This window comes from Odocoileus virginianus, chromosome 12 (assembly GCF_023699985.2).
Source record: "Odocoileus virginianus isolate 20LAN1187 ecotype Illinois chromosome 12, Ovbor_1.2, whole genome shotgun sequence".
Lineage (NCBI taxonomy): Eukaryota > Metazoa > Chordata > Mammalia > Artiodactyla > Cervidae > Odocoileus > Odocoileus virginianus.
The window spans coordinates 61261760-61287189 of record NC_069685.1 but is presented as its reverse complement, the minus strand read 5'-3'; the positions used below and the strand labels follow the sequence as shown (position 1 = coordinate 61287189).

At 43.6% G+C, this 25430-nt stretch overlaps 1 protein-coding gene across 3 annotated transcripts in view; it reads right to left on the bottom strand.

Moving 5' to 3' along the window:
- Nucleotides 1-24222, bottom strand: part of GRK3 (G protein-coupled receptor kinase 3) — a 114416-nt gene extending 90194 nt beyond the window's left edge. For 2 of the 3 annotated variants that reach the window (XM_020894212.2, XM_070475477.1), the window contains exons 1-2: nt 23973-24222; nt 81-157 (exon numbers count right to left, since the gene is read on the bottom strand). In XM_020894212.2, the coding sequence (XP_020749871.1) occupies nt 81-157; nt 23973-24085 (190 nt within the window). In that variant the 5' untranslated portion in view covers nt 24086-24222. Of the gene's footprint in view, nt 1-80; nt 158-23972 lie in introns of those variants that run through there. The other variant, XM_070475478.1, reaches the window with a different exon arrangement.
- Between the last annotated feature and the right edge of the window lie 1208 nt (nt 24223-25430).

Genomic DNA, 25430 nt, shown 5'->3' with positions numbered 1-25430 from the left:
AGCATCGGGAGCTGCATTTACACTTTACTGTAGTATCATGATTAGAATTAACAGTCTGCCAAATGAACAGCCAGACTTACCAATTCTCTGATTAAAAATCTTGTCAAAGGTGATTTCGTGTCTCTCCTCAAGATACTTCTGCATCACGCTCCGGATACTAGAAGAGAAGAGTGACATGTTTTTAACAATGCCAGCCTCCATCCCTAGAATGGAAAATACACGATGTCTTCATTTGAGGGCACTAGCTTGATTAACTCTATTCTGGTATTCACTGTACACTTTAAACATATATAATTTTGTCAGTTATAACTCAATAAAAAAAAAATGCTCCCATCAAAAGGATATTGGCTTGACAAAAGACGCCTATTACTGACACCCACAGCTGCACGAACAGCTGACTCAATTTAAAGCTCACACCTCTGGCGAGCACTCTCTCCTGCAGCCCAGGGCCAACCTTACATGTTAAGTTTGCTGTTGCCGAGTCGTTAAACCGTGTCCGACTCCTTGTTCCTGCATCGACTACAGCCCACCAGGCTCCTCTATCCAGGGGATTTCCCAGGCAAGGCTACTGGACTGGGTTGCCATTTCTTTCTCCAGGAGATCTTCCCTACTTAATTATAAAAAATAACACAAGGAATTTGGGGAAATTCTCCCTCAACACCACCACTTTCCAAAAATAATAAAGATGTGCGTGCACACACACATGACAAATTCTGCTAACCTATCAATGAGATTCTTTCTAAAGAAAAAGCCAATGTTCCATGGATATATTAATATCAAAAAATCATACTACTACACAGCAAGCATAAACTACAAGAAAATATAATTAGAAAGAAGATTTCACTTACACCAGAGTAAGAAACATTGAATGTCTTTAAATAAATCTTTCAAAATATGTGCAGGACTGTTATTACAAAGTTGTATTGAGAGACAGTTAAGAAGTTTTTAATAAGTAGAAAGATACAGTATGGTAAGGAACAGAAAGATTTAATACTGCAAAAACTCTAATCAGATTCATCTACAGTATCAATATAACTCCCGTCAATATTCCAACAGGATTTTCCATAGAACACGGACACAGATAAGCTTTTTATAAAGTGCATGCAAAAAAACACAGGCTCAAAAATAGCCAGGACATTTCTGAAGAAAGAGAATGATGATTAAAAGGCCCATTATGAAGCTAAAATAGTCAAGACAGGATAAACAAACTGACCAATGAAATGGAACAGGAATCACATAAACTGACCTGCACATGCATGGAACTTTGATATGTAACTGAAGTGGCAAGGCAGGAAAATGGAGAAAGGAGCAATTATTCAATAAGCAAACCTCCAAAACTATTATCCAAATAGAAAAAGCAGAAATTAAATCTCTATCATCTACTGATGGGCAATAGTTTGGCATCATTTCCCCTTGCCACCCTTTCTTTTGCTTTTTGAAACAAACTGAGGTAATTAAATGCATGTTTAAGTGTACCATTAAATGAGTTTTTCACATACACTACTGTCCTAATCAAGATACCACATATTTATATTTTCCAAAAAGTGCTCTTTTGCAATCTATCTCCCCAAATTCTAGGATCTGAGCACACTACTGATCTCCTCCTTTCTGTTTAATAAAGACAATTTGCTATAGTTCTAGAATTCTATATAGATAAAATAATGCACTATATTGTCTTTTGTTTTTGGTTTCTTTCCTTCAGCATAAACAAGCTTCACCTGTATTGCTATGTGCATAAGTTTTTAGTTCCTTCTTATTGCCAAGAAGTGTGTTATTGTATGAATATTCTACCATTTGTTTATCTGTTCATCTGTTGATAGACATTTGGGCTGTTTCCAGTTTAGGGCTATTATAAATAAAACTGCTTTAAACATTTATGTACAAGTTTTCTCATGGGCATGTGTTTTCATTTTTCATGGGTAAATATCTAGAAGTGAAACTGTTGGTCATATGGTGAATTATATTGAACATTATGAGACATTATGAGAGACATTATGGAACCATATTCCGAACTAGGTGTAGGATTAATTCTTCAGTAAATGGTCTGTGCTAAGAAATCTCTCACATCCTAATCTATTTTCCCTTAGAAATTTTAAAGTTTAGATTTTATGTTTAGGTGTAAGATCCATTTCATGTTATTTCTGTGTACAATGCAAGGTAAGAACCAAGGTTCTTTTTCTCCTTCTAATACATAATTGTTCTGATATCATTTGTTGAAAAATTTATCCTTTCTCTACTGAATTTTCCTGGCATCTTTGTTCATTCAACACTAAATATGTGTTGGTCTATCTTTGGATTATTGTGCTACATTGATCTATATATCTATTCTTCACAAAAACACCACCGTATCTTGATTGCATTAGGTTAAAACACAAGCTGACGCCAGGAGGCTTGGTTGTCTAAGTGTTCTAACACAGTTCTACGCCTTTGGTTTGGTTTGTGTTTGTTTTTTGGCTATCCTGGGATCACTGCATTTAAGCTTTATAAGTCAACATGGAAATTTCTTCCCAGAAAAAGCTTACTGAGACTCTGATGGGGATTTTGTTGAATTCATAGATCAATTTTAGAGAAATTAACCTCAAGATATTAAGTGTACTACACATAAATATATTTTTCCATTTATGTAAGCTTCTTTAATTTCTCTTAGCACTATTTCATACCTTTCAGTGTAGAAGTTTTACTCTTTCTCTTATAATAGCTTTCTTTGGTTTTGGTATTAAGATAGTATGATTCATAAAATGAGATGGGAATTATTCCTCTTTATTTAATTGTTCTGAAAAAGCTGGTATAAGACAGTATTAATTCTTCAAATGTTTGACAGAACTCTTCAGTGAAGCCATATGAGCTTGGAATTTTCTTTTTGGGAAGGTTTTAAATTACAAATTTCATTTCTTTCACAGATACAGGACCATACATATTTTCTATTTATTCTTGTGTTGGCAACTTTTATCTTTTAAAGAACTTGTCCCATTCACCCAAATTGTCAAATTACTAAGATTTGATCTTATTTCTTTGTTGTTCTTTCTTTGGCTTTGTTTCAGTTGCTGCAGGCGGGATCTTTAGATGAGGCATGTGAACTCCTAGTTGCAGCACGTGGAATCTAGTTCTCCAACCAGGGATTGAACCTCGGCCCCCTGCACTGGGAGCTCGGAGTCTTAGTCACTGAACCACCAGGAAAGCACCCCCCCCCTTTTTTTTAATTGTCCTTTTAATGTCTGTAAAAGTTCTTCAGTCATTCTTTATACTGTTAAAGTGTATGTTCTTTTTGTTTTCCTTTGATCATGCTAGCTAGATGTGTATCAATCATACTGATCTTTAGTTTTTGTTTCATTCATTTTCTTCTATTATTTACACTTTTTATATTTATTGATTTCCACTCTGTTATTTAAATGTTTATAATTTACTATGAGATTAAATTGCTATTTTTCCAATTTCTTAAAAAGTCAGATCAATGAATTTAAACATTTCTAATATAACCATTTAAAGTTATAAAATTTTCTCTATGCACTGATTTAACTGTATCTCACAGATATTAATACAGTCTGTTTTCACTTTCATTCAATTCAAATTACTGTCTAATTTCTCTTGGTATTTCTTTCTTGAACTATGAGTTATTTATAACTGAGTTGACTCATTTCCAGATATTTGGAGATTTCTGGATATCTTTCTTTCTTTTTTTTGTTTTTTTAAGAGGACAAACTTTTTATTGAAAAAACAAAACAGGTACAGAAAGACACATAAAACAAATATATAGCTTACTGACTTATTACGAGGTAAACACTTGTGTGACCACCATTCAAGCCAAGAAATACTGATAAAACTCTGCCAATTCCAGAGTTACTGAATTTTTTAAATTGTTACTGAATTTTGCTTCAAAAACAGAAATTTTGATTCTGCTCTTCAAAAGACACTGGAGAAAATTAAAAGACAAAGCATAGACAGAGAAAATGCTGGCAGATCATATTCTGATTGAGGAACGGTGTTCAGCATGCATAACGGCTTTTCAAAGTTCAAGAATAACAAAACAAACAACCTAATTTTAAAAAATGGGTAAATGATGTATACAGACACTTCACCAAAGAAGATAAGTGGATGGCAAACAAGCATACGAAGAGATTCTCAACAGTGTTAGTCATTAGGAAAAGGCAAACTAAACTCATAGTGAGATGTTACTACACACCTATAAACTAGCTAAAATTAGAAAAGACTGACCATACCACATGTTGGCAAAGATGTGGAATAACTAGAATTCTCACACACAACTAGTGGGAAGGTTAAAAGGAAATAACTGGGCAGTTTCTTAATAAGTTAAAACACAAACCACTATATAACCAACCCATCAATTCCACTTCTAGGTATTTATCCTAGAGAAATGAAAGCATATATCCATAAACAGACTTGTACATGAACGTTCTTAGCAGTGTTACTTGTGATGATCAAACACTGGAAACCCAAATGCCACCAACAGATGAATAAGTATGAGTGGATATCCATATTATGAAAGAATATTCAACAATAGAAAGGAATAAATTATTGATATAACATACATGATCTCAAAATAATTATTCTTAGTATAAGGAGCCAGGAGCCACGACATAAAAAAATAGAGTACATATTGTTTGATCACAGAGCGGCAGGAGCAAACTTCTAGAGACAATATACATAGCCCTTCCCCACCCCCAAAAAAAAATGTATCTGGGGCTTCCCTGGTGGCTCAGTGGTAAAGAATCCACCAGCCAGTGCAGGAGATACGGGTTTGATCCCTGATCCAAGAAAATTCCACATACTGCTGAGCAAAAGTCTGTGTGCCACAACTACTGAGCCCGTGCTCCAGGGCCAGGGAGCTGCCACTACTGAGTCCACACGCCCCGGAGCCTGCGCTCTGCAACAAGAGAAGCCGCCACTGTGAGAAGCCCGCGCACTGCAGCTAGGGAGCGGCCTCCACTCTCTGCAACTAGAGAGAAGCCAAAATAAATAAAATCTCACACACACATATCTGGTCTCTCTCCTGGTTCCCGGCACAGAGCTCCTAAAGCCTGTGGCATTCTCTGAGTGATAGGAATGTCTTATTCATTAGGAGTCCTTTTCATCCATACTTGAGTTTATGCTGATGAAGTGACTAAGAGGACTCTCTGGTATGATTCTTTCTTGTGCATGTTTGAAATTTTCACTACAGAAAGTTTATTACTTATTTTTGCTTCACCCTGCACAGCATATGGGAACTTAGCTCCCTGGACCAAGGGTTGAACCCACGTCCCTGTAGTGGAAGCATGGAGTCTTCATCACGGCACCACCATGGAAGTTCCGAGATAATTTAAAAATATCAAAATATGGCCTTCAAATACCTCCTCATCAAAATAAGGCATAGATACTTACTATGTATAATACCATACCAACTGGAGGCGTAATAGTTTGTTTTTTTTAAATATCAATTTGTTGGTAATATACCAACCTTACCTATCATAATCTATTGGGGTCTTGCTATAGAAATACAAAGGCTTCCCTAGTAGCCCAGATGGTAAAGAATCTGACTGCAATGCAGGAGACCTGGGTTCAATCCCTGGGTCAGGAAGATCCCATGGAGAAGGAAATAGCAACCCACTCCAGCAATAAATATTATATCATATTTTAAAGAATTTTTCTACTACTAAAGTAGTTTAAGGACCAGATGTCTGCTCTCTCCTGGCCAAAGGTCAGCTGCAGATACCCCTCCTTATTAAAACTTTCTATGTTCTATGTGAGGTTTACTTCTGTTTTATTCTGATGTTCAAAGCGAAATGCATCTAAACAAGTATTTCAACACTGTGTAACACATCACCTAAAAAAAGCAGTTATACATAAGGTAGTTGTGAAGATCAAGCAAGCTGGCTTTGTCAGGAGCACCACCCAAATAAGAATTGTTAAAAATATGACCATCAAGAAACCTAAAAGGCAGAATTTTTTTTTTCAGATAGGATAACTAAGCAGTTACACTAAGATTCAATTCCCCTGAAAGAAAACTGCTTTCTTTCACATGTAATTACTAAACATTTTCCACTAGCTGTTCATTAAATACCGGAAATGGAGCAACATTATCCAAAACACAAGAAAGACTTTACCGCTAGATTTAAAACCACCAAACTCTGCCAGATACAGGCTCTGATGTGTGTGCCCAGTTGCTTTAGTCATGTCCAACTCTTTGAGACCCCATGGACTGTAGCCCGCCAGACTTCTTTGTCCATGGGATTCTCCAGGCAAGAATACTGGAGTGGGTTGCCATTTCCTCCTCCAGGGGATCTTCCCGACCCAGGGATTGAACCCGGGTCTCCTGCACTGCAGGTGGAGTCCACCACTGAGCCACCGGGGAAGCCCCATAAACTCTGAAGGGGTCTTTAAAAGTATCTGGTAGAGCCGACTGTCAGCTCTTCCCAAGGTTCCTCAGTTCACCAGATCTTGGGCAAAAAGTCTTGCATATAATCCGCATAGATGCACATGAGTAATGCACATGAGATGATCTATATCCAGGAGATCACAAGCCAATTAAGCTAAATGTGAATTCCTTTGTGTTTTTTCCTCCCATATTTTGACAGTCCACATCCTGTCTTGAGATGCCTTTCTTCTGCAATATATTATCTGATGTTAAGTGACACTAAATATAACTGAATTTCACTGACCAAAAAGAAAAAAATCATATATAAAAGTCACACTTGAACAGATATAATTTGAAGGATGGACACATTTATGGGGTCAATCAAGTTTACCTAATTAAAGCTACCAAAACTTTGTGATCTAAACTGTTTCTTCAAATTAGTTACAATAATCATTTTAGAATCCATTTATCTGTTTCTCAAAATACTTTTGCATCAGCAATGATATAGAAGTAGCTTCATCCTAATGGTTACGTTGTAATCTATGTGAAATAAGCATCAGAGAACAGGAAGACAGGGGACAAGGAGAGGCCCTAGGAGGGTCCAGAGCATCTTCCTGGTTTCCAAGATTAATTTTTTACAGAATTATCTCATTTAAAAGATCCCAATGCACAGCAGCACTACTCACAATAGCCAAGACATGGACACAACCTAAACGTCCATCAAGAGATGGATGGATAAAGATGTGGTACGTACATATGATGGAATACGCCTCAGCTACAAAAAAGGAAATAGTGCCATTTGCAGAAACATGGATGGACCTAGAGACTATCACACTAAGTAAAGTAAGTCAGACAAAGACAAATATCATATGACATCACTTACATGTGGAATTTAAAGTATGACACAAATGAACTTACCTACCAAACAGAAACAGACTCACAGACACAAGCGAGCTGACTTATGGTTGCCAAGGGGGAGGGTGTTGGGGGTGGGAAGAACTGGGAGCTTGGGATTAGCAGATGCCAACTATTATATATAGGATGGATAAACAAGGTCCTACTGTATGGCACAGGGAGCTATATTCAATATCCTGTGATAAACCGTAATGGAAAAGAATATGAAAAAGAATGTGTGTGTTTGTGTGTGTGTGTGTATATATATGTATGTATAACTGATTCACATTGCCATACAGCGAAAATTAACACAACACTGTAAATCAACTATATTTCAATAAAATAAATAAATGAAAAGATCCTGAGGGTCTCACATCCTGCCCAGGGTCCACCCTCCTCAGCTCCTCACGGGGAGCATGTCCAGAGAGGCCCCAGGAGACCTCATCAGTCACACCTTCCCTCTGACTGCACACAGCAGCCATGCAGGATTTCTTCACTGCTGAGTAATTCTGTAAATGCCATGCCCACTCTCCTTGCGTGAAAGCCTTCTGCTCATCCTCCAGGACTCAGGGCGGGGTCACCGGCCTTCCCCAAGCCCTGCAGAGGCACGCCCTCTCAACTCCAATCTCCACTGTGTGTCGGGCGGCAAGGCTGTTTCATTCCCCACAACGTGCTTGTAAATAACACACCTCCATATCCATCCCCTGCTCATCTAATCACTAGTTCATTGAAAACAGGCAGTGTGTCCTTTCCACGAGCCAGGCACCATGAGCGATACTCAGAATGCAGAGTGAGTCCCACCTGGTCTCTGCCCTGAAGGGGGCCGTGTCTAGAAGGGTGAGCAGGGAGCCCCAGTGCAGTGTGACAATGCAGTGTCCCTGGGGCGTCAACAGGGACAATCACAGGGGGCTGCAGAGTCCAGGGCGGCGTGGCTGAACTCCAGACCCTGGGGGACCCCTGGCCAAGATGAGGTGACGGAGAAAGCAACGGGGCTACCTGTGCAGCATCTGATAAACCATGCCTGCACCGAATAACCGAAGGAAATGGACCAAGGACAGCAGCAGGTAAGAAACACACACAGAGAGAAAAATGCCAGACAACACAGAGCCTTCACTTTTGGATTCACTTATTTTTCTAACTGTGCAAGAATACCTAATTCACAACCCTTGAGATTAATATCCAGCTCTTCAAAGTTTCTTTTTTTTTTTTAAAGCAAACACTTCCTTTATAAGGACTGACAGATGACATGTTGTTTCTATAACTGGCAAAAATGCTGACTTGGACACAAACTGCTATGCTTCCCTGACCCCACTTCCCTAAGAGAATGTGAACCAGGCAAGAATATCAGTGACCGAGCACTCCCCAGGCAAACAGATCTACAAACTAAAATATTCTCCGTACAAGACCAACCAAAGGAATTCATCGGCTACTCGTCTTCTAATCTGGCACATGACGCCACTCATCACATGAAAACTTCATCTGAGTCTTGCATTCATTTTCTCCTTGATGGTTTCCAGGTTTGGGGGTTTGCCTTGGACAGCCCTTTGTACTCCAGAATAATAAAAGTATCTTCTCTCACATTTTTCTATCTTCAATAATTTTTATGATTATCTCATTAAACACTGGGGAACTTTTGTGTGTGTGTACAATGTGGACTTGATCCAACAATCAGCTATCACACACAATCCTCTCCCTAACAGACTCAAAATGCCACCTTTGCTCATAAGCCAAGTTCAAGTTCTGCTATAGAGATGAATACAAATACACATATACACACGATTCTGCATGCTCTGCCATCGATGTGTCTGTGCCTGGAACAAGACCACATGATTTTAATTCCTACAACAATGTCTCATGTTTGCTAAAGCAGATCCCCATTATTCTATTGGTCATTTTTTTCCCACTTATCTCTTCTGGATGAATCACATTTATCACATTCTTTAAAATTCTTATGCCGATCTGAACTGTGATAAGGTTAATTTGAAGAGAATTGACATCTTTTCAATACTGAGTCTTCCAATCTAGAAATACCTTGTAACCCTCCCCCCCCACCCCCCGCTGCACCATTCATCCAGATTTGCTCTGACTTAAAAGTTTTGTTTTCTTCATACTAGTCTTACTGGTAATTAGTTGGTGAGGTCTGGTTTAGAGCAACGCATTACAAAATATCTATTTTAAAGAAATTATTTTGACAAACTAATATTCATGTAATTTAAATATAGAAATTTGTTCAAGTAATCTCAGTGAGAGAGAATTACATTACAGAGTCTCATTAGGCATGGAGCATATGCTTCAAGGGTAGACCATCTTAAACAGCACGGGCTGTCATTTTTTTCCTGCTAAATGTAAACATCAGAACTATGATTTAATAGATATTCATGACTGAATGAGGTTCGCTGAAATCGTTTTGTCTTTAGTGAGTAAATGGGTAAGTCACTTTCTAAAGTTTCATGTCTTAATATGCTTTCTCTCTTGGATATTTTTGCATCTTTTTTTCCCCCTCATCCTCCAATGAGAAGTCTTCTGATCCAAAGGTTGTAAATTCATCCACAAGGACTTGGATTAGTCAGAACTCTGGTTGCAAATGAATTCACTACAACTCTACCCATGTCTTTGAAATCAGTGCCACGGAGCCTCTTCTTGAGTCATCTAATGCAGTTTTCAAAGAGCTCATCAGTCTGTTCTTTGAGATGCATGACGTTTAGAATCTCCGTAGGGTGCATCGTAGGAAGTTATATCCTAAGTCATCAACACTGGTTACACGTGACATTGGGACAACGCGAGGCTATCACCACCCCTATCCGAAGACAATCATGATCCTCCCATCTACCCTTGTTTTTAAAAACTTTTGTAAAATTTTTCAAACGTGCAAAAGTACAGACTGGTAGTGTGAAAGCCCATGATCCATCAGTCAACACCTTGTGGACAGCTGTTAAGATTTTAGCTGGCTTCCGTTCTCCCCCTCACTTTTCATGTTTTGTTTTGCTTTTTTAAGTATTTCAAAGCAAATCTCAGACTGCATATCATTTTACCTTTACTACTTTCGCCTGCACTTCTGAAAATTACAGAAACTTTCCTTCCATAAACATGGTCCACTGTCTCTTCCCAACCGCACTCTGGAAATCACAGTGATTCCTGAATACCCACTTCCTAATCACATCTCCAGGGTCCCTCAGAGGCGTCTTCTGGCGAGCCGGGTCTGAAGCACAGCGGGCGCTCAGCCTCGTCTGACCCCGGGGCTGCAGCCCACCAGGCTCCTCTGTCCACGGGATCTCCGGGCAGGAGCACTGGAGCGGGCTGCCACTTCCTACTCCAGGGGATCTTCCTGACCCAAGGATCGAACACACATCTCTTGTGTCTCCTGCACTGGCAGGGAAATTCTTCAGCACTGCACCATGTGGGAAGCCCAGTTGGGTTTGAACCAGGATCAAATCAAGATCTGCATATTCCTTTGATTATTATCTCTTAATTCTGTTTTACTCTCGATCACCCCTCCATCCCTACCAGTCACTTCTCATCTTCATGCCAGTGACTTACTGAGGAAACCAAGTTGGCAGTCCTAAAGGATGGCCCTCGTCCTGGATATGCTTGTTTGCTTCCTCATAAAATCACTCAATGTGTTCCTCTGTCTCCTCATTTCCTGTATGCTGCAAGTCAGCTCTGAAGACTTGGATATGTTCAGGTTCATCTTTGAGGGAAGGACTATTCACTACACAGTCTTCAGCTTGCCTCATATCAAGAGACACAGGGTTGGAAAGGAGGATGTTTCCTCCCCACCTTTCTTGAGTTCTTTTGGCTGTTCTGATAATTAAATGGATGCAAGACAGAGTAACAGGAGGAAGAAAAACAAATTTAATTCACATGTACAGAGGTCTCAAGCAATAGGATCTAAAGAAATGATCAAAGCCGTCAGCTTTTATACCTTTTAGACAAAGAAACAATACATTTGTGAGACCTGAAAGCAATTTGGGCTTAGGGTAGTGAATGAGCGAGGAAGAAACAGGCTTGTCTACACGCCTTCTCGGCCTGGGCGCTCTGTCTCAGGCAACAAGGGCTGTCTGTCTCCCTCAGTGCCAGGAGGGTACTTTTCACCTGCGAGATTTATTTCCTGCTCTCAGGGTCACGAAGGAGGGTCAGAGTGTCTTTCTTACAGTGGTTGTTTCTTAAGTAATCTTAATTCAAAATAATCACTGTATAACTTTGGCCCATTTGGGGGCTGGCCTGTCCTGAGCCCCAACATCAGTGAGGTGAAAATTCACTAATTGGTGAAAGTCTGACCTCTCCATTTAAAATTCCGAATCAACCTTTCATTTAATGGTTTTATACACTGATGATCTTTACTTAAATCTACTTTCAGCAAAAGTTGCAAAATGATGTTTATTTTTTTCCTAATTCTATCATTCCGTCTGATTTTCTGCAATTTCCTCTTGATTTGCTGCCAGTCCTCTGTAAAGATGAATCTCTTATGATCAGCTAGGAATTTTTGTTGTTGTTCAGTTGCTCAGTTATGTCTGACTCTTTGCAACCCCATGGACTACTGTAGCCCACCAGGCTCCTCTGTCCATGGAATCTCCCAGGCAAGAATACTGGAGTGGGTTGCCATTTCCTTCTTCAGGGGATCTTCCCGACCCAGGGATCGAACGCATGTCTCCTACATTGACAGGCAGGTTCTTTACCACTGAGCCACCAGGGAAGCCCCATCTCTACATTACTGACAAGGAAGGGCTGAACACACATCAGCAGGCGGAGGCGGCGAACTCTAGATGGACTCGCTGAAGTGTCCCTGACGGAGTTCCATCCCCCTGTGAGCTCAACGACCTTTCTGTGGAGGTTACATAGGCAACCTGTCCCATCAATTTTCTGTCATAATTTAGAAGGTACCACCAGCAAGATTAATCAATGGAACATTAAAAAAAAAAAAAACAATGCATCTCAAGTACCTGACAAGTGTCTTCAAGCTGAGGATCCCCATTTACCTACTGACAGGCAGAGATGTGAATTTTAATTTTGCTTTTTGAAATAAGGGTGCATCAGAAATTAAGAAAATGTGTTTGGGGTTAAGAAAGTACCATGAACCCCTGACATGTAGCTATTCTCAATTTAAAAGTGTCATCACTAGTAAAAAGTATCCTATTATTTAACATGAAACTTATGACATCTCATTTTTTCAGGAAATATGCATATACTTATGATTAACTTGACATCTCCGGTCAAAGTATATGTAACTACTGGAGCAGCACCTCATCAGATCCCAGCAGTTGACCTCCGGATTGAATGAAGACAACGAATCTCCAAACTGTGTTACTGAAGTCTGAAATTGACAATGTTCCTCTACCCAAACCCGAGAACCTTCTTTGTTTAGAAGATTCATTCAAGACTATCACAGAAGGTAGTCTGTGGGTGTCCATTGAAATGCACAGAATTTGAACTGAGGCTCAACTGTACCATTTGCTACCAAGGTGACCTTGAGCCGTTACCCTCACTCTGAACCTGGACTTTCTCCTCAAACGGGGATGCTGAGTATCATGGAGCTGTTTCCCAGAACGTGGAAATAAGGGAAAAAGCTTGCCCTTGGAGAATGAAAATTTTAAATCAAGGCATAACACAAAGGGCAGAGAAATGCCCAAAGCTCCTCGGCTAGCAAGCCATAGCTGCGGCTTCAGCAACTGTGCTATGACTCCAGTGGAGGCCTGGCACCAGTCAGAACAGGAAATGTGGAAGTGTAGACGGGGCGTCTCACCGTCAGGGGACTCAGGGATTTCACACCCAGTATAAAGCCCAGAGAAATGACCTGGTCCTGGCTCCTGTGGCTGCCAAGCCGGGGGCCAGACCTTCTGAGCCCTCCGGCCACTGGCCTGTGCCACCTGCATCTGCACCACGTCCACAGGGGCGGCCTTCCAAAGCGGACGCTTGGGTCACAGGGCCTTCGGGCAGCCAGGCTCCGTGAGAGCCAGTGCTGAATATCAATCTGACACTCCAGCTACAGTCGGGCTTTTGAGATGAATCGACCAGGTGAGTTCGTGCATTTTGGGGTGGAGGAGGGGGAGCCTCTAGCTCATCAGATTCTCCAAGGGGTCTTTAAATAAGAACCACCGGCCTCAAAGAAGAGAAGGTGTTAGTCAAACCTGACTGAGCTTATGGATGCGAACTTCACGTTAGGAGGCAGAGAGAGACTCTGTGATGACAGAATCCAGTTTCTGAGTCTGCGGGGGGAAGACCACCCCTGGGACCACAGGAAAGACCGTGGTGTCCGAGGAGAGCACTAGCTGTCCCTAGACAGACAAAGTGCCCTTCTCAATGTCCCCACGTGGACACGTCTCAGGTAGTTGTCTTTTTCCTTTCTCAATTGTCTACCAACTACAGAGGACAACTTGAAAAACTAACAAGAAAGATCCAATACATGTAAAACTGCAAAGCACTATACACAAGTACTCATGCAGGTTGTTTAATCTAAATTCAAATCTCTTGCATAAATGTGAAACAGATGAACAACAGATGTCACTGGGTTTAATAAGATAATGTGTTCAAACCTAACTGATAAGCCCAACAAGTAGATCTCCCATCAGGATCACTGTAATTAATTCTGATCTGGTTTACACCCTAGTTTTGGATTAAGAGTAGAGGAAGAATTTTATCAGTTTAGGACCACTGAGGCCCCTCAAAACTAGAATCTGGCTTTTTTTACTGTTCCGCCACCACCTACCCCATGCCAGAGAGTGGCAGAGATACCCATAGGGCCAGAATGTTTACCTTAAAACTCTGAACTTACAGAAAGAACTGTGTACCAGCTACTTCATCAGATCTTTCTGGTAGGACACAGCCAGAGAAAATAAGCTTCTCTTACAGAGTAACTTGAATTTTTTTTTTTTTTTTTAATAATTTGAAACCTCAATCCCCTGTCAAGCAAGACACTTTATTTAAAGGACAGAAACATAAAGATGCTACCTGGTTTCCCACATGGAATTAAAAAAAAAAACAATCAACCAAATGATTAAACCCTAAGAAATCCCTGAACACAAAAGTCTCAACAGCTTTTTTGATGTTTTTTTTTGGGGGGAGGGGCACTTCCATGATGATTCAGACGGTAAAGATCTGCCTGAAATGCAAGAGATTTGGGTTTGATCCCTGAGTCAGGACAATCCCCTGAAGAAGGAAATGGCAACCACTCCACTATTCTTGGCTGGAGAATTTCATGGACAGAGGAGCCTGGCGGGCTATAGTATATTGGGTCACAAAGAGTCAGACATGATTGAGCTACTAGTAACATTTTCACTTCACTTTTTCATTAGCATAAACACCCTCTCATCCTTTGCTTAGAAACTGCTATTGTGCAGAGAACACTTTTCTTTTCTAGCTCAATTCTAGAGGGATGTTTTGATAAAATACTGAGTTTTCCTCCACGGTCACTGGCAACAAAAGAGAAGGCAGTGCTTCCAAAATGGAACACAACAAGGGAGCAGGGAAAACTTTCCATTCTATTCTATACTCAGGGTTGCAATGACAAGATTCACTGTGTAATCCCCTTCCCCACTTAGGGTGTCATTATAATAGGAGAAAAGAATCAGTATGTGTAGCTGAAAAAAGCAGGGCCTCTTAAAGATGAAAGTCCCCTGACCTTTTCTATTAGGATAAGTTCCTTTCTAAATGCAGTACAGATCCCTCCGACCCCACCACCAAAAGCCTCACATTTGGGAGATCTTCCTGGTGGTCCAGAAGTTAAGACATCTTGCTTCCACTGCAGGGGGCACAGGTTCGCTCCCTGATCGGGGAACTAAAATCCCACATGCTGCGTGGAGAGGCCAAAGAATAGAAGCTGAAAAAAAGCCCCATACTTTTAAAAGAAGAGCCACTGAAAATGTCATAGATGCCTTGAGACATTTTCATGATGCAAAATGAAAGCCTACACTATTTAACAGCTGTGCAAATGCCTTCGCATCTCAGTTCATTTTTAACTTAAATCCTTATCAAAAGCAATACAGATACAGAAGATGTAGAAGAAATGACCTGAAAATATCACCAGTCATCTTTCTAAATAAAGAGCAATGGACTGACTTAATGACACAAAATACAAACACTACGAACATGTCATTCAAGAAAGTTTTCTAGCTGAAAATAAAGAAACTAGCTGCTTTCCCCAGCTAACGGAGTTGTCAATTTTTGAACGCATGAAACAAACATTCTCTAATCCTCAGAAGATGGATCTTTTCAGCTTAATGGAAGCTCACTTTCTTCCTTAAATAGTTTAGCCTATGATTATCTGAGAAATAGACAGTGCCTGGCACTCAGCACTAGTCAAAGACAGTCTCTGTCACAATACTCAGGGAGCCCATGCTTAGCTTCCAAACTCTGACCGTTTATGGAAACAACCGATCCCCTAACCAAACCAGTAAAATGAAATTTAAAAGTCATTCGCAGGACCAAAAATGTTCTCCCTGTAATGGAACTTTCAGAGGGACTCAACCATACACTTGATTTTGGATTTAACAGCTCTGCCATCGCCGTATTTATTACAGTAATTTTGCAGATACCTTTTTCGTCTTTGTAAATTTTAATATTCCTACTCTGCTAGGTAATAATAGATTACAGAGCAGCGGGCAGGCTTTGGCGTGACACGAGGAACAACTGAAGGCACGTAAGTCAGCTCCCCACAGCAGCTATGGGGGCTGAGGCAGCTGCCTTCAAGAGACTGAAGATCTATTACTTTGCAGACGAATTAAACTTGTTTTACAGGATCACGAAAGGAACAAGAGCTATCCGTGCACAGGATGAATTACAAGAGAGCTTTCCATTATACTTCAATTAAAAAAAAAATTCCTATGAAAATAAAAAGGTTGGGGGGGGGGGGGGAGTGGTGGGAGGGAGGTTCCCCAGAGAGAGAGAATGCATGTATACATAGAGCTGATTCACACTGTTGCAGAAACTAACACAACATTGTAAAGCAATGATCCTCCAATTAAAAAATATATATATCCTGTGGTGGGGGTGGGGGGAGAGAAAGCACTTTCCAACACCATATCTCTTCCAGAGATTCTCCCAGAAGACGACCCTGGCTGGATGCTGGAGAGGGAAGTCACCTACCCAACACAGGACTAGACTGGACGCCCTCCAAGATCTTTTCAAACATTATCTACGACAACGCTAGGTTATTAAGATGTATCTGTGGATGTCTGAGGAAGATGAGAATGCATCACCTTATGCTCAATGCACTGAAGCCAGCTGCTTTCAGATTATAATTTTTGGTTCCTTTTACTGACACAAAGACCTTCTGAGGATGTCAACTCTCTCAATTGCTAAATTATCTATTTTTAAGAGTGGCTCGCTTATGAACTCTTAGGTACTGAAGCCAACATAGCCCAGAGCCTACTGGATGGATGGATGGAAGGAAGAAAAGGGAGGGACAAGAGGGAGGGAAGAGAGGGAGAGAAGAAAAAAGAGAGAAGAAAGAAAGGAAAAGAACCAAGCGAGGCACCACGAGCAGAAGGTTCTAGACAAACAGCACTCCCACAAACAGTTAGAGGAAGAACACTGAGCAGAAACCTGAGATTCACCTACAAAACCTGAGAAATTCACCTACTTGGGGTCAACAGTCTAACTTTTCAGAAGTCCTGCTTTCCAAGCCCACCTGCTCTGAGCATGGAGTTCACAGTCTCCATGCAACATGGGCCTTTATCTGCTACTTTTTTTTTACTTTTTTTTGTAATCCCAACCACAACCACCTATGGTGTAAATAAAGAAAAACTACCATTTCACATTGCTTCCACTTTTTTACTCTTGAGTTTTCTGTGTTTGAAATGAATCTCCTCTCCTGCTCACAAATGTATGGATAGAAAATGCTCTAAAAAGACAGAGATTTAGGGGACAGTTTGTGATCAGAAAAGAACAGATATCATATTGTACAGATGGGGAAACTGCATACACTGAAATTAAGTGATGTACCGAGGGCCTGTGGCAAACTGCCAGTGGAATCAGGGCTGTACTTCCTAGTCTAGAACTTTCTCTCCTAGGACAATATGGCAGGTAGGAGGGAGGGCACAGGAAAATTAGGGCCCAGCGATAAGGACAGCTGGCCTTCGAGTTCACTGAGGAGGAAGGTCTGGCCAGGCAACTTTCCTATAATCAGTTTTTCCTGCTCTCGAAACCCTGAAAGAAGGAAATGGGAGCGAACAAGAGTACAAGTCCAAGGCTGGGCCAAGGCTGACTCTTACAAACCACCAGTCACAAAACAGATGAGCTACAGAAATATCTTCACTCTGTTCTCTAATGGGCTTCTTCTTTACTGTCTTATAAAGTACTAAAACGTGCTTTGGCTTCACACTGAAGCCGAAGCACAGGTGACCCAAAAGAAGATTTCCAAAATCAGGAGGAATATTTAGAGGAGATGAGGGGCTTGCTGCATTTCAGACCCATTGTTGTTCAGTCGCCCAGTCGTGTCTGACTTTTCTCAGCCCCATTCTGGACTGCGGCATGCCAGGCCTGCCCCTCACATCTCCCGAAGTTTGCCCAAGTTCATGTCCATTGCATCGGTGATGCCATCCAGTCATTTCATCTTCTGACACCCTCTTCTCCTTCAGACCCATGCTGCTACTGCTGCTAAGTCGCTTTAGTCGTGTCTAACTCTGTGCAACTCCATAGACAGCTCCGCCGTTCCTGGGATTCTCCAGGTAAAAACACTGGAGTGGGTTGCCATTTCCTTCAGCAATCCAAAAAGGCCCCAGGGTTCTAAATTCTAATCGGTAATAAAAACAGGGAGCTTCCCTCATAGCTCAGTTGGTAAAGAATCCGCCTGTAATGCAGGAGACCCCAGTTCTATACCTGGGTCAGGAAGATCCGCTGGAGAAGGGATAGGCTACCCACTCCAGTATTCTTGGACTTCCCTTGTGGTTCAATCCCTGGGTTGGGAAGATTCCCTGGAGAAGGCAAAGGCTACCCACTCCAGTATTCTGGGTTGGAGAATTCCATGGACTGTATAGTCCACGGGGTCGCAAGGAGCCGGACACGACTGAGTGACTTGCACTTTTGCTTTCTTTTCTTTCAATAAAAACAGAGAAGGATAAAGAAGAGAAAAAGAGGAGAGGCAGAGGGCTCTGGATCACATAGCCTCATCAGCATGCAAATGACTTTGCAGGCAAATGACTTGACAATAAGAAAGCCAGAGTTGCCAAGTTCATCATCTCCATTTCCCCACCACCCATGTCCAGAAGACAAGGACAGACCATCAGGCACAGAAAATGCATTTTCACCTACAGCTGTCTTCAAAGACAGTTTTCTAACAGAGGAAGATTAATCGAACGAGAAAGTAATTTTTACTGCAAATAAAACCAAAAATACAGTTTTGTTCCTTTTATCCTTTTCCCGGAAATGGAAAAAATATTGGGGGCGGGGGGGAGCAGGTGGAGGAGAGTGGGCAGCCTGGGCTGCCCTTTTCTCTAAATGATAACAGACAGAAATCCTGTTGGGCAGCCAGAGGGTGAGGCAGTCTATTATTATACAATTTCTCATTAACAGCAGTGAGATCGCACTTCTCATGTTAAACAGAACAGGCATTTAACCCCCGAGCTCCTCCTGGGAAATAAGGCAGAAACTGCTTATTCACTTAGTCATAATTACCGTTTTCTCAGGTCCCAGAGGAATAGCTGTTCTCTATCAGTCTCTGAGGATGGTCCTGACTTTCCAATGCTGCCCTGGCCGCTGGCCGAATCCGCACCCAGAAGTGTGAGATGGCAGAGCATGATGGAAAGCTCTGGGAAACCTGGGCTGAATCCGGCTCCTGCCTCAGCCACCGTAAGTGGTCACCTGGGCCGGGTTCCTCAACCTTCCCGGGCACCTGCTTCTTCAGGCACCTGCTTCTTGGGGTAACAGAAACAAGCTGATGCTAATCGCCTGACAGTGCTCTTGTGGGGAACACACGCCCTCAAGATGCAGACTGCCTGCAGAGGGGGCGCTCTCGGTGAATGGCGGTTATCACATCACTGCCTTGGGGAATTTAAGCTTCCCTCTCCTTTGACTGGACTGCAGGGACCCCAGGAGTCCTCTCTGCTCTAGGCCATCTCTTCCTCTGCTTGCCATCCACCTGCTGAAGACTGAAGTGTCCCTTCTTAGGGCCTCTAAGACACTGGATCCAAACAGATGTTTGCTGAAGCCCGATTCAGGGTACCAAGGAAGTTCCTTTAAGAGGCCAGCTCAGAACACATTGCTTCTAAGAGCTGGGATTGCCTGAACTCAAAGACATCAACCGGTCTCTCGACACAAGCCTTTTACAATGCTTGACTTGGGCAGATTCTGGGTCCCAAACTGAATGCAAAGGAACATCTATTTCTAAGAACTCCTGACTGCATGCAGTCCTTACCTTTTCAAGTCGCTGGCGCAAATTAACTTTGACCAAGAATGAAGTAATAGCTGAAAGGTCAGAATAAATTACATTTGGAAGGTATAGTTTAGAGAAAAAGAAGCACACACTGTTTCATAATAGAAATGCTCCTATTGACAATAAAGAGTGCTTTTTTTCCTGAAGGCTGTTCGTTCGTTCAACCCTGACTCTGTAGTTCAGAGACGGCCATGCAGGCATAGAATACCCTCCAAATCAAATGGAGAGGAATCTTTCAAATCATCCTCTGGTCACTCACTGACTGGAGCTGGGAAATTACAGAATAAATCCCATTTCCACATTAGAAGAAAACGAAGCTATTTTTCAAGACCAATCACCTACGATAACTTTAAAAGCAGACGGGTGCACAGGACCATATTACTACGTATATTATGGCTCGGCAGCTTTTCAAGGGGGATTATTAAAAAATTACTGCAAAACACAGAGCAGGCATAATGAATTCCGTGAAAACAGAAGAGTAAAGGCCACTCTGTGCTACCTGTCCACAGTTAAAAAGAATCTCTGGCAACTGCGCATGAAAGTCAACATCTTTCTCAATTCCCTGTGTATTTCCAACTAGACTGTGTTGTTCTGTTGCTCAGTCACAAAGTCATGTCTGACTCTGTGACCCCATGGATTGCAGCACACCAGGCTTCCCTGTCCTTCACTATCTCCTGGAGCTTGCTCAAACTCATGTCCATTGAGTCGGTGATGCCATCCAACCATCACATCCTCTGTCATTCCCTTCTCTTGTCCACAATCTTTCCCAGCATCAGGGTCTTTTCCTAGCGAGCTGGCTCTTGTAAGCCCCTTGAAGGAAGATCTGTCAGGCCAGGCCTTGCCTGCCTCAGAAAAACAGCTCTACAACTGTACACTGAATTCATGGAATAAACAGTACCACAAACCTTCTTCAGGACAGTCGAAAATGTTTCCAGAAAATTATAAAGGCTCTTTAAACATTTTCAGGCTTTCCCATGACTTGGAAAGGACAAGTTTTGTGATGGATGAGCCTGAATTTTCAATGTCCACTGAATAGAAATGAAACTCTGGAGGAGAGATCGATTTTGTGACTGAACCTCTTGCAAGAATGTGTCAACTCAAGTCAACTGAATCCTGCTGTTCAGAAAAGATTATGAGAGTAATGAGACCAGAGGAAAAGCTGCCTTGACTCTACAGGGCTTAAGGTGCTGACCCTTTGTAGGCCTTGGTTTCTGAATTAGTCCCTATTAAATGTTTCTTCCTAACATGGCATAAAACGACTGGCACACACATCTGACTGTGTGTGTCCTCAACTGGGCATGCGCAGAGTGTCCATGGGTCACAGGTGCCTGTCACCAATAGACCCATTATCACCTACATTAGCGCAACAAATGTTTCAGTAAACTAAAGCAATTGTATAATTTGAACAAATAGGCAGTCTTTACAGGATTTACACTCATTGGTTCATTAACTGAATAACGTGTCAGTCTAACAAAATGGTTGCCTCTTTGCCGTCTCTGAGAAGCAAAATCTCCCCTGGGCGGAATGTTCCATTTTGTGAGATTCTCCCGTAATAGGCAGGGGACGGCACACTCCTCATTTCATTGAAATTAGCTGGATAGTGCTTTGTTCTGTTGTCTCTCTGTGCAAAACTGGAGGAAAAGGTGAAGTAAGTGAAATAAGGAAGCACAAAAAACGCTACCGTGGCTTCAAATAGTTAGCTGGAAAAAAGAGTCACTGGAGATCAACCAGTGGCGAGTTTTATGCTTCCCATTTAGAAACTGAACATATAAAGCTAAACCTCTTGCTCAGGAGTGCCAGAGACTGGTGACCACACAGCTTTCCTCAAAATGAAGCCGAAATAGAAACTCTTATCAGAGAACATCTGACCTGTACCCTTCACCAAAGAGTGAAATCACACTAGTCTTTTGAGTCATGATGCTGAGGCATTTTCATGTGAAATTTACTTTCTTACCAGATCGAGAAATCCCCCAACCTCCCACCCCATCCCCAAATCAAGCAGGTAAGCCACCAACTGCCATCCAGCTGGAGAAAGATGTGAAGATGTTTTACCTGATGATCTCAATGTACAGAATCCTAGCTCAGTACAAGGAGTGGCAGTGACTATGTGAATGGTCACAGGAGAAAAGTAAAGCCAGTTGAGATAAATTCAAACAAGTTAGAATCTCTGGAGAACATTCCAATGGCCTAATTCAAAAGTCTATTTGGGGGGTAAAAAAAAAAAGCAAAACACCAGCAACAGAATAACAATTACTAAAGAGCTGCTTCCTAAAATTACTCTCCTGTTTCTATGTCTCAATTCTAAAATGTCATGAGAAATCTGCTGGGCCGTCACTAATTCTGCCTTAAAGAGAGCATTACCAAAGAATGTCACTGACAACAAAGGCCTTCACACGAGGAAGTGAATACCCTAAGCACTAAGGATGTTCTTAGGAGGGACATTAAAAAAGCAGAAGTCACAGTAAGTTCAAAACACCAAGAAAAACAAAATGAACAGAAGTTCCTAATTTTAATAATAGTATATATCACCCCTCCCCCCCAAAAAAAAGAACTGTCCAGGAGTTAAGATTTGTTGATTTTACATACAGATACTTTATATACTTAGGAGTCCCTGTCCTTAAGGAAGAAAACCAGGAAAAGAAACTAAGCATTATCTATGACATTTATAGAAATGCAGGGGGTTTTTTTGGTTTTGGTTTTTTTTTTTTAATGAAATTCAGGTTTCATTCGGGGTTCCTGTTTTACCTAGTTTTCCATTTGCCAGAAATTTTAAACACCACTGCTTGTCAGTGAGCTCCAGACATGTTCAAGTCTGGAACAGGAGTGCTGTATTCACGATGCTCTAAAGGGCTTCCACTCTCTCTGACATTTCCTGCCTGTTCCTGCTCATCAAAGTAGGTTTTCCCCTGCAGAACCAAGATGCAGGGGCTAAGAAGAACAAGTGAGCCAAAAACATTCAGGACGCACACCTTCATGTACACAATTTGACTTTTCACAACAAACAGCACAAAGGGACTGATATTTTCTATATCGTGGGGCTCAGGCTCCTGGACTTGTAAAAAATAATGTGATGATCACACAGCATCACAAGAAAGATTTTTTCCCCTTATGCCAAGGTAATATTTAAGCAATCTTAGACACAGAACCCATGAAGGGCTGATGCTTTCAAATGGAGAATGGCTTTTAGTTTTAGTTTTCAGTAATATACAAAAATACATAGTTTTAAATTCACCGTTAAGAAGATGCCTCATTATACCATCAATTCCACCAAGAGCTATAGTGTCAAGGAGCCACATTTGCTGTACCACTGGTGATGGTGTTATTTAGGAAGGAAGCTGAGGGGGGAAAAAAAAAGAATCCAACTCCAATCCTCTGATACACTGTCTGAAACTCACTATTAACCTGATAAATGACCCTTTCTGGGGTAATGCCAATGATATGAACTAATCAAGTCTTTTATTACTTCACCAATAATAAATCATTTCTGAGTCAAAAAAATTACAACTTGGTATGGACTTCACCAAGACCCTTGCCAATTCAATCGGGTCCTTGGCTAGTAATTTAAACAAAATTTCTGCCTGGAATTACCCATTCAACATGCGTTTTGAAGCGATTCCCATTTCAACCTTTTAATAAAGTGCCGCCAGTGGGACCTGTCACCACGTACCAAAGACAAAATCAAGTGGATCAGAATTCACTACTTGCTGCCTGGTGGACCTTAAAAGGGGGAGAGAGTAATTTAAGTGCCCGGGGCAAAAAAAAAAAAAAAAAGCAACTCGCCTGCACTCCCCAACTAAGGCGCCCAGAGGGAGCTGAGGAGAGGACGGAGTTGGGCAGGGGCACAGCCGCAGGAACTCCGTAAGGAACGGCCGGGATGGAGCGCCAGGGAAAGACTGGCAGCGGCGGGCAGAAGGACGGACGCGGCAGGCGGGGGACCGAATTGGGGGCTGGAGGGGAGGACGGAGATAGATGCGGCAGGAGGGAAGCACAGCACTTAAAACAGGGAGGACCACAGGGACTGGGCTGGCCCGAGAGAAAGGGATGGGGCAAGAAGCGGGCCAGGGGCCGGGCTTGGTCCGGCGAAGTCACACCGCAGCCGAACAACCCCTCACAGGGGCGCTCGCTGCTCGCCGGCGGCCGCGCCGGGCACTTCGGGGCGCTCTCTCCCGGAGTCCCCTCCCAAAAGCCCTCCGAGGCCCCATTTCAGAGACGGGCACGGCGAGGCGGTCCCCTCAGCGCCCGCTCCCCCCTCAGCGCCTGCCCGGGGGTCAGAGGCGGACTGAGCGCCCGACCCTCCCGGACGCAGGGGGTCGCTGACGGCCGCGCGGGGGGCGGCGGCGGCGCCCGGGCGCGGGGAGCCGGTACCTGGGCTCGGGCAGGACGATCTTCTTGCTGGCGCGGGCGGCCGGGGTCGCCTTGCTCTTCTCCATCGCCATCAGGTAGCTGACATCGGCCAGCACGGCCTCCAGGTCCGCCATGTTGGCGAGCGGCAGCGGCGGCGGCGGCGGCGGCGGCGGCGGCTCCTCAGGACCCGGACGGGACGCGCTCCCGCCGCCGCCGCCCGCCGCGCCCCGACGTTGGGGGGGCCGCCCCGGGGCAGCCCCCCCGCACCCGCCCCGCGCGCGCCCCCGCTCAGCGCCCTGCGCGCTCCGCCTCCCCGCCCCCCCCCGTGCGCGCGCGCGCGCGCCGCCGCCCCCCCAACCCCCTTTCCGCGGGGGTCGGCGGGGAGCGCGCGCGCCCTGCAGCCAGTGCCCCTCGGCGCCCGAGCCCAGCAGCCCCGCTTCTCGCCGGCTGACCCGCTCCCTGTGGGCACCGTCCCGCCCTCCCTTCGGGGTGGCCACGGGGGACTTCCTCTACTCCTCCTCCTCCTGCTCCTCCTCCTGCTCCCGACTTCCCGCCCGCAGCTCCAGGCGCTCTCACGCCGCTCTCTCTGCCCCCCCTGGGGACCCCCTGCGAGCTGAGGGCGCCCAGGACCCGATGCCCAGCATGCCCGCCCCCCCCCCCGGGACCCCTGCAAGCCGAGGGCGCCCAGGACCCGATGCCCAGCACCCAGTGGGCAGCGAGGAGATCCCTGTTCCCCGGACATGGCAGTTTTCAAACTGGACAGAACCCATCAGCATCCTCGAGACGGTCTGGGGTGGCTCCGGAGATGCGCGAGCCCCACCTGTCCACGTAGGTGATGCTGAAGCCTTGGTCCAGGCCGGCTTTGAACAGCCCCGGCGGGCCGGCCCCTAAAGCTTCAGTCCTGACCCTGAACACCCCAATCCCCCGCCCCCCACCATACACCCTATAAACTCTGCAAAGAGAAACGGAACAGCTGGAAGGTTACTTGTCTCAAGCTAAGGAAGCAGGGCAAATTGGGCTGAGAGCTCCCTAGTGGCAGCGGAGCTGGCCTTAGGAGCCCACTGGTGTAGACGCTGTCCGTCCAAGGTGGTCGCCGCGCTCCTGCATGCAGCGGTTTGCCTTTGGATGTTAATAATGGTCGCTGAGAACTAGAACTGGCATTCAGGCTCTTGTGGCTTTACCATCAAATTAGGGGAGCCCTACTTCCCCTGGTGGCTCAGTGGTAAAGAATCCACCTGCCAATGCAGGAATTGTGGGTTCGATCCCTGGGTTGGGAAGATTCCCTGGAGGCGGAAATTACAGCCCACTCCAGCATTCTTGCCTGGGAAATCCCATGGACAGAGGAGCCTGGTGGGCTACATTCCATGGGGTCCCAACAAGTCATTTACCAACTAAACAACACTGTGCACACAGACCCAACAGAAGGATGATATAGGGAAGTGGAAAAGCTGGAGGCCAAATACCCGGGCAGGAGGGAAT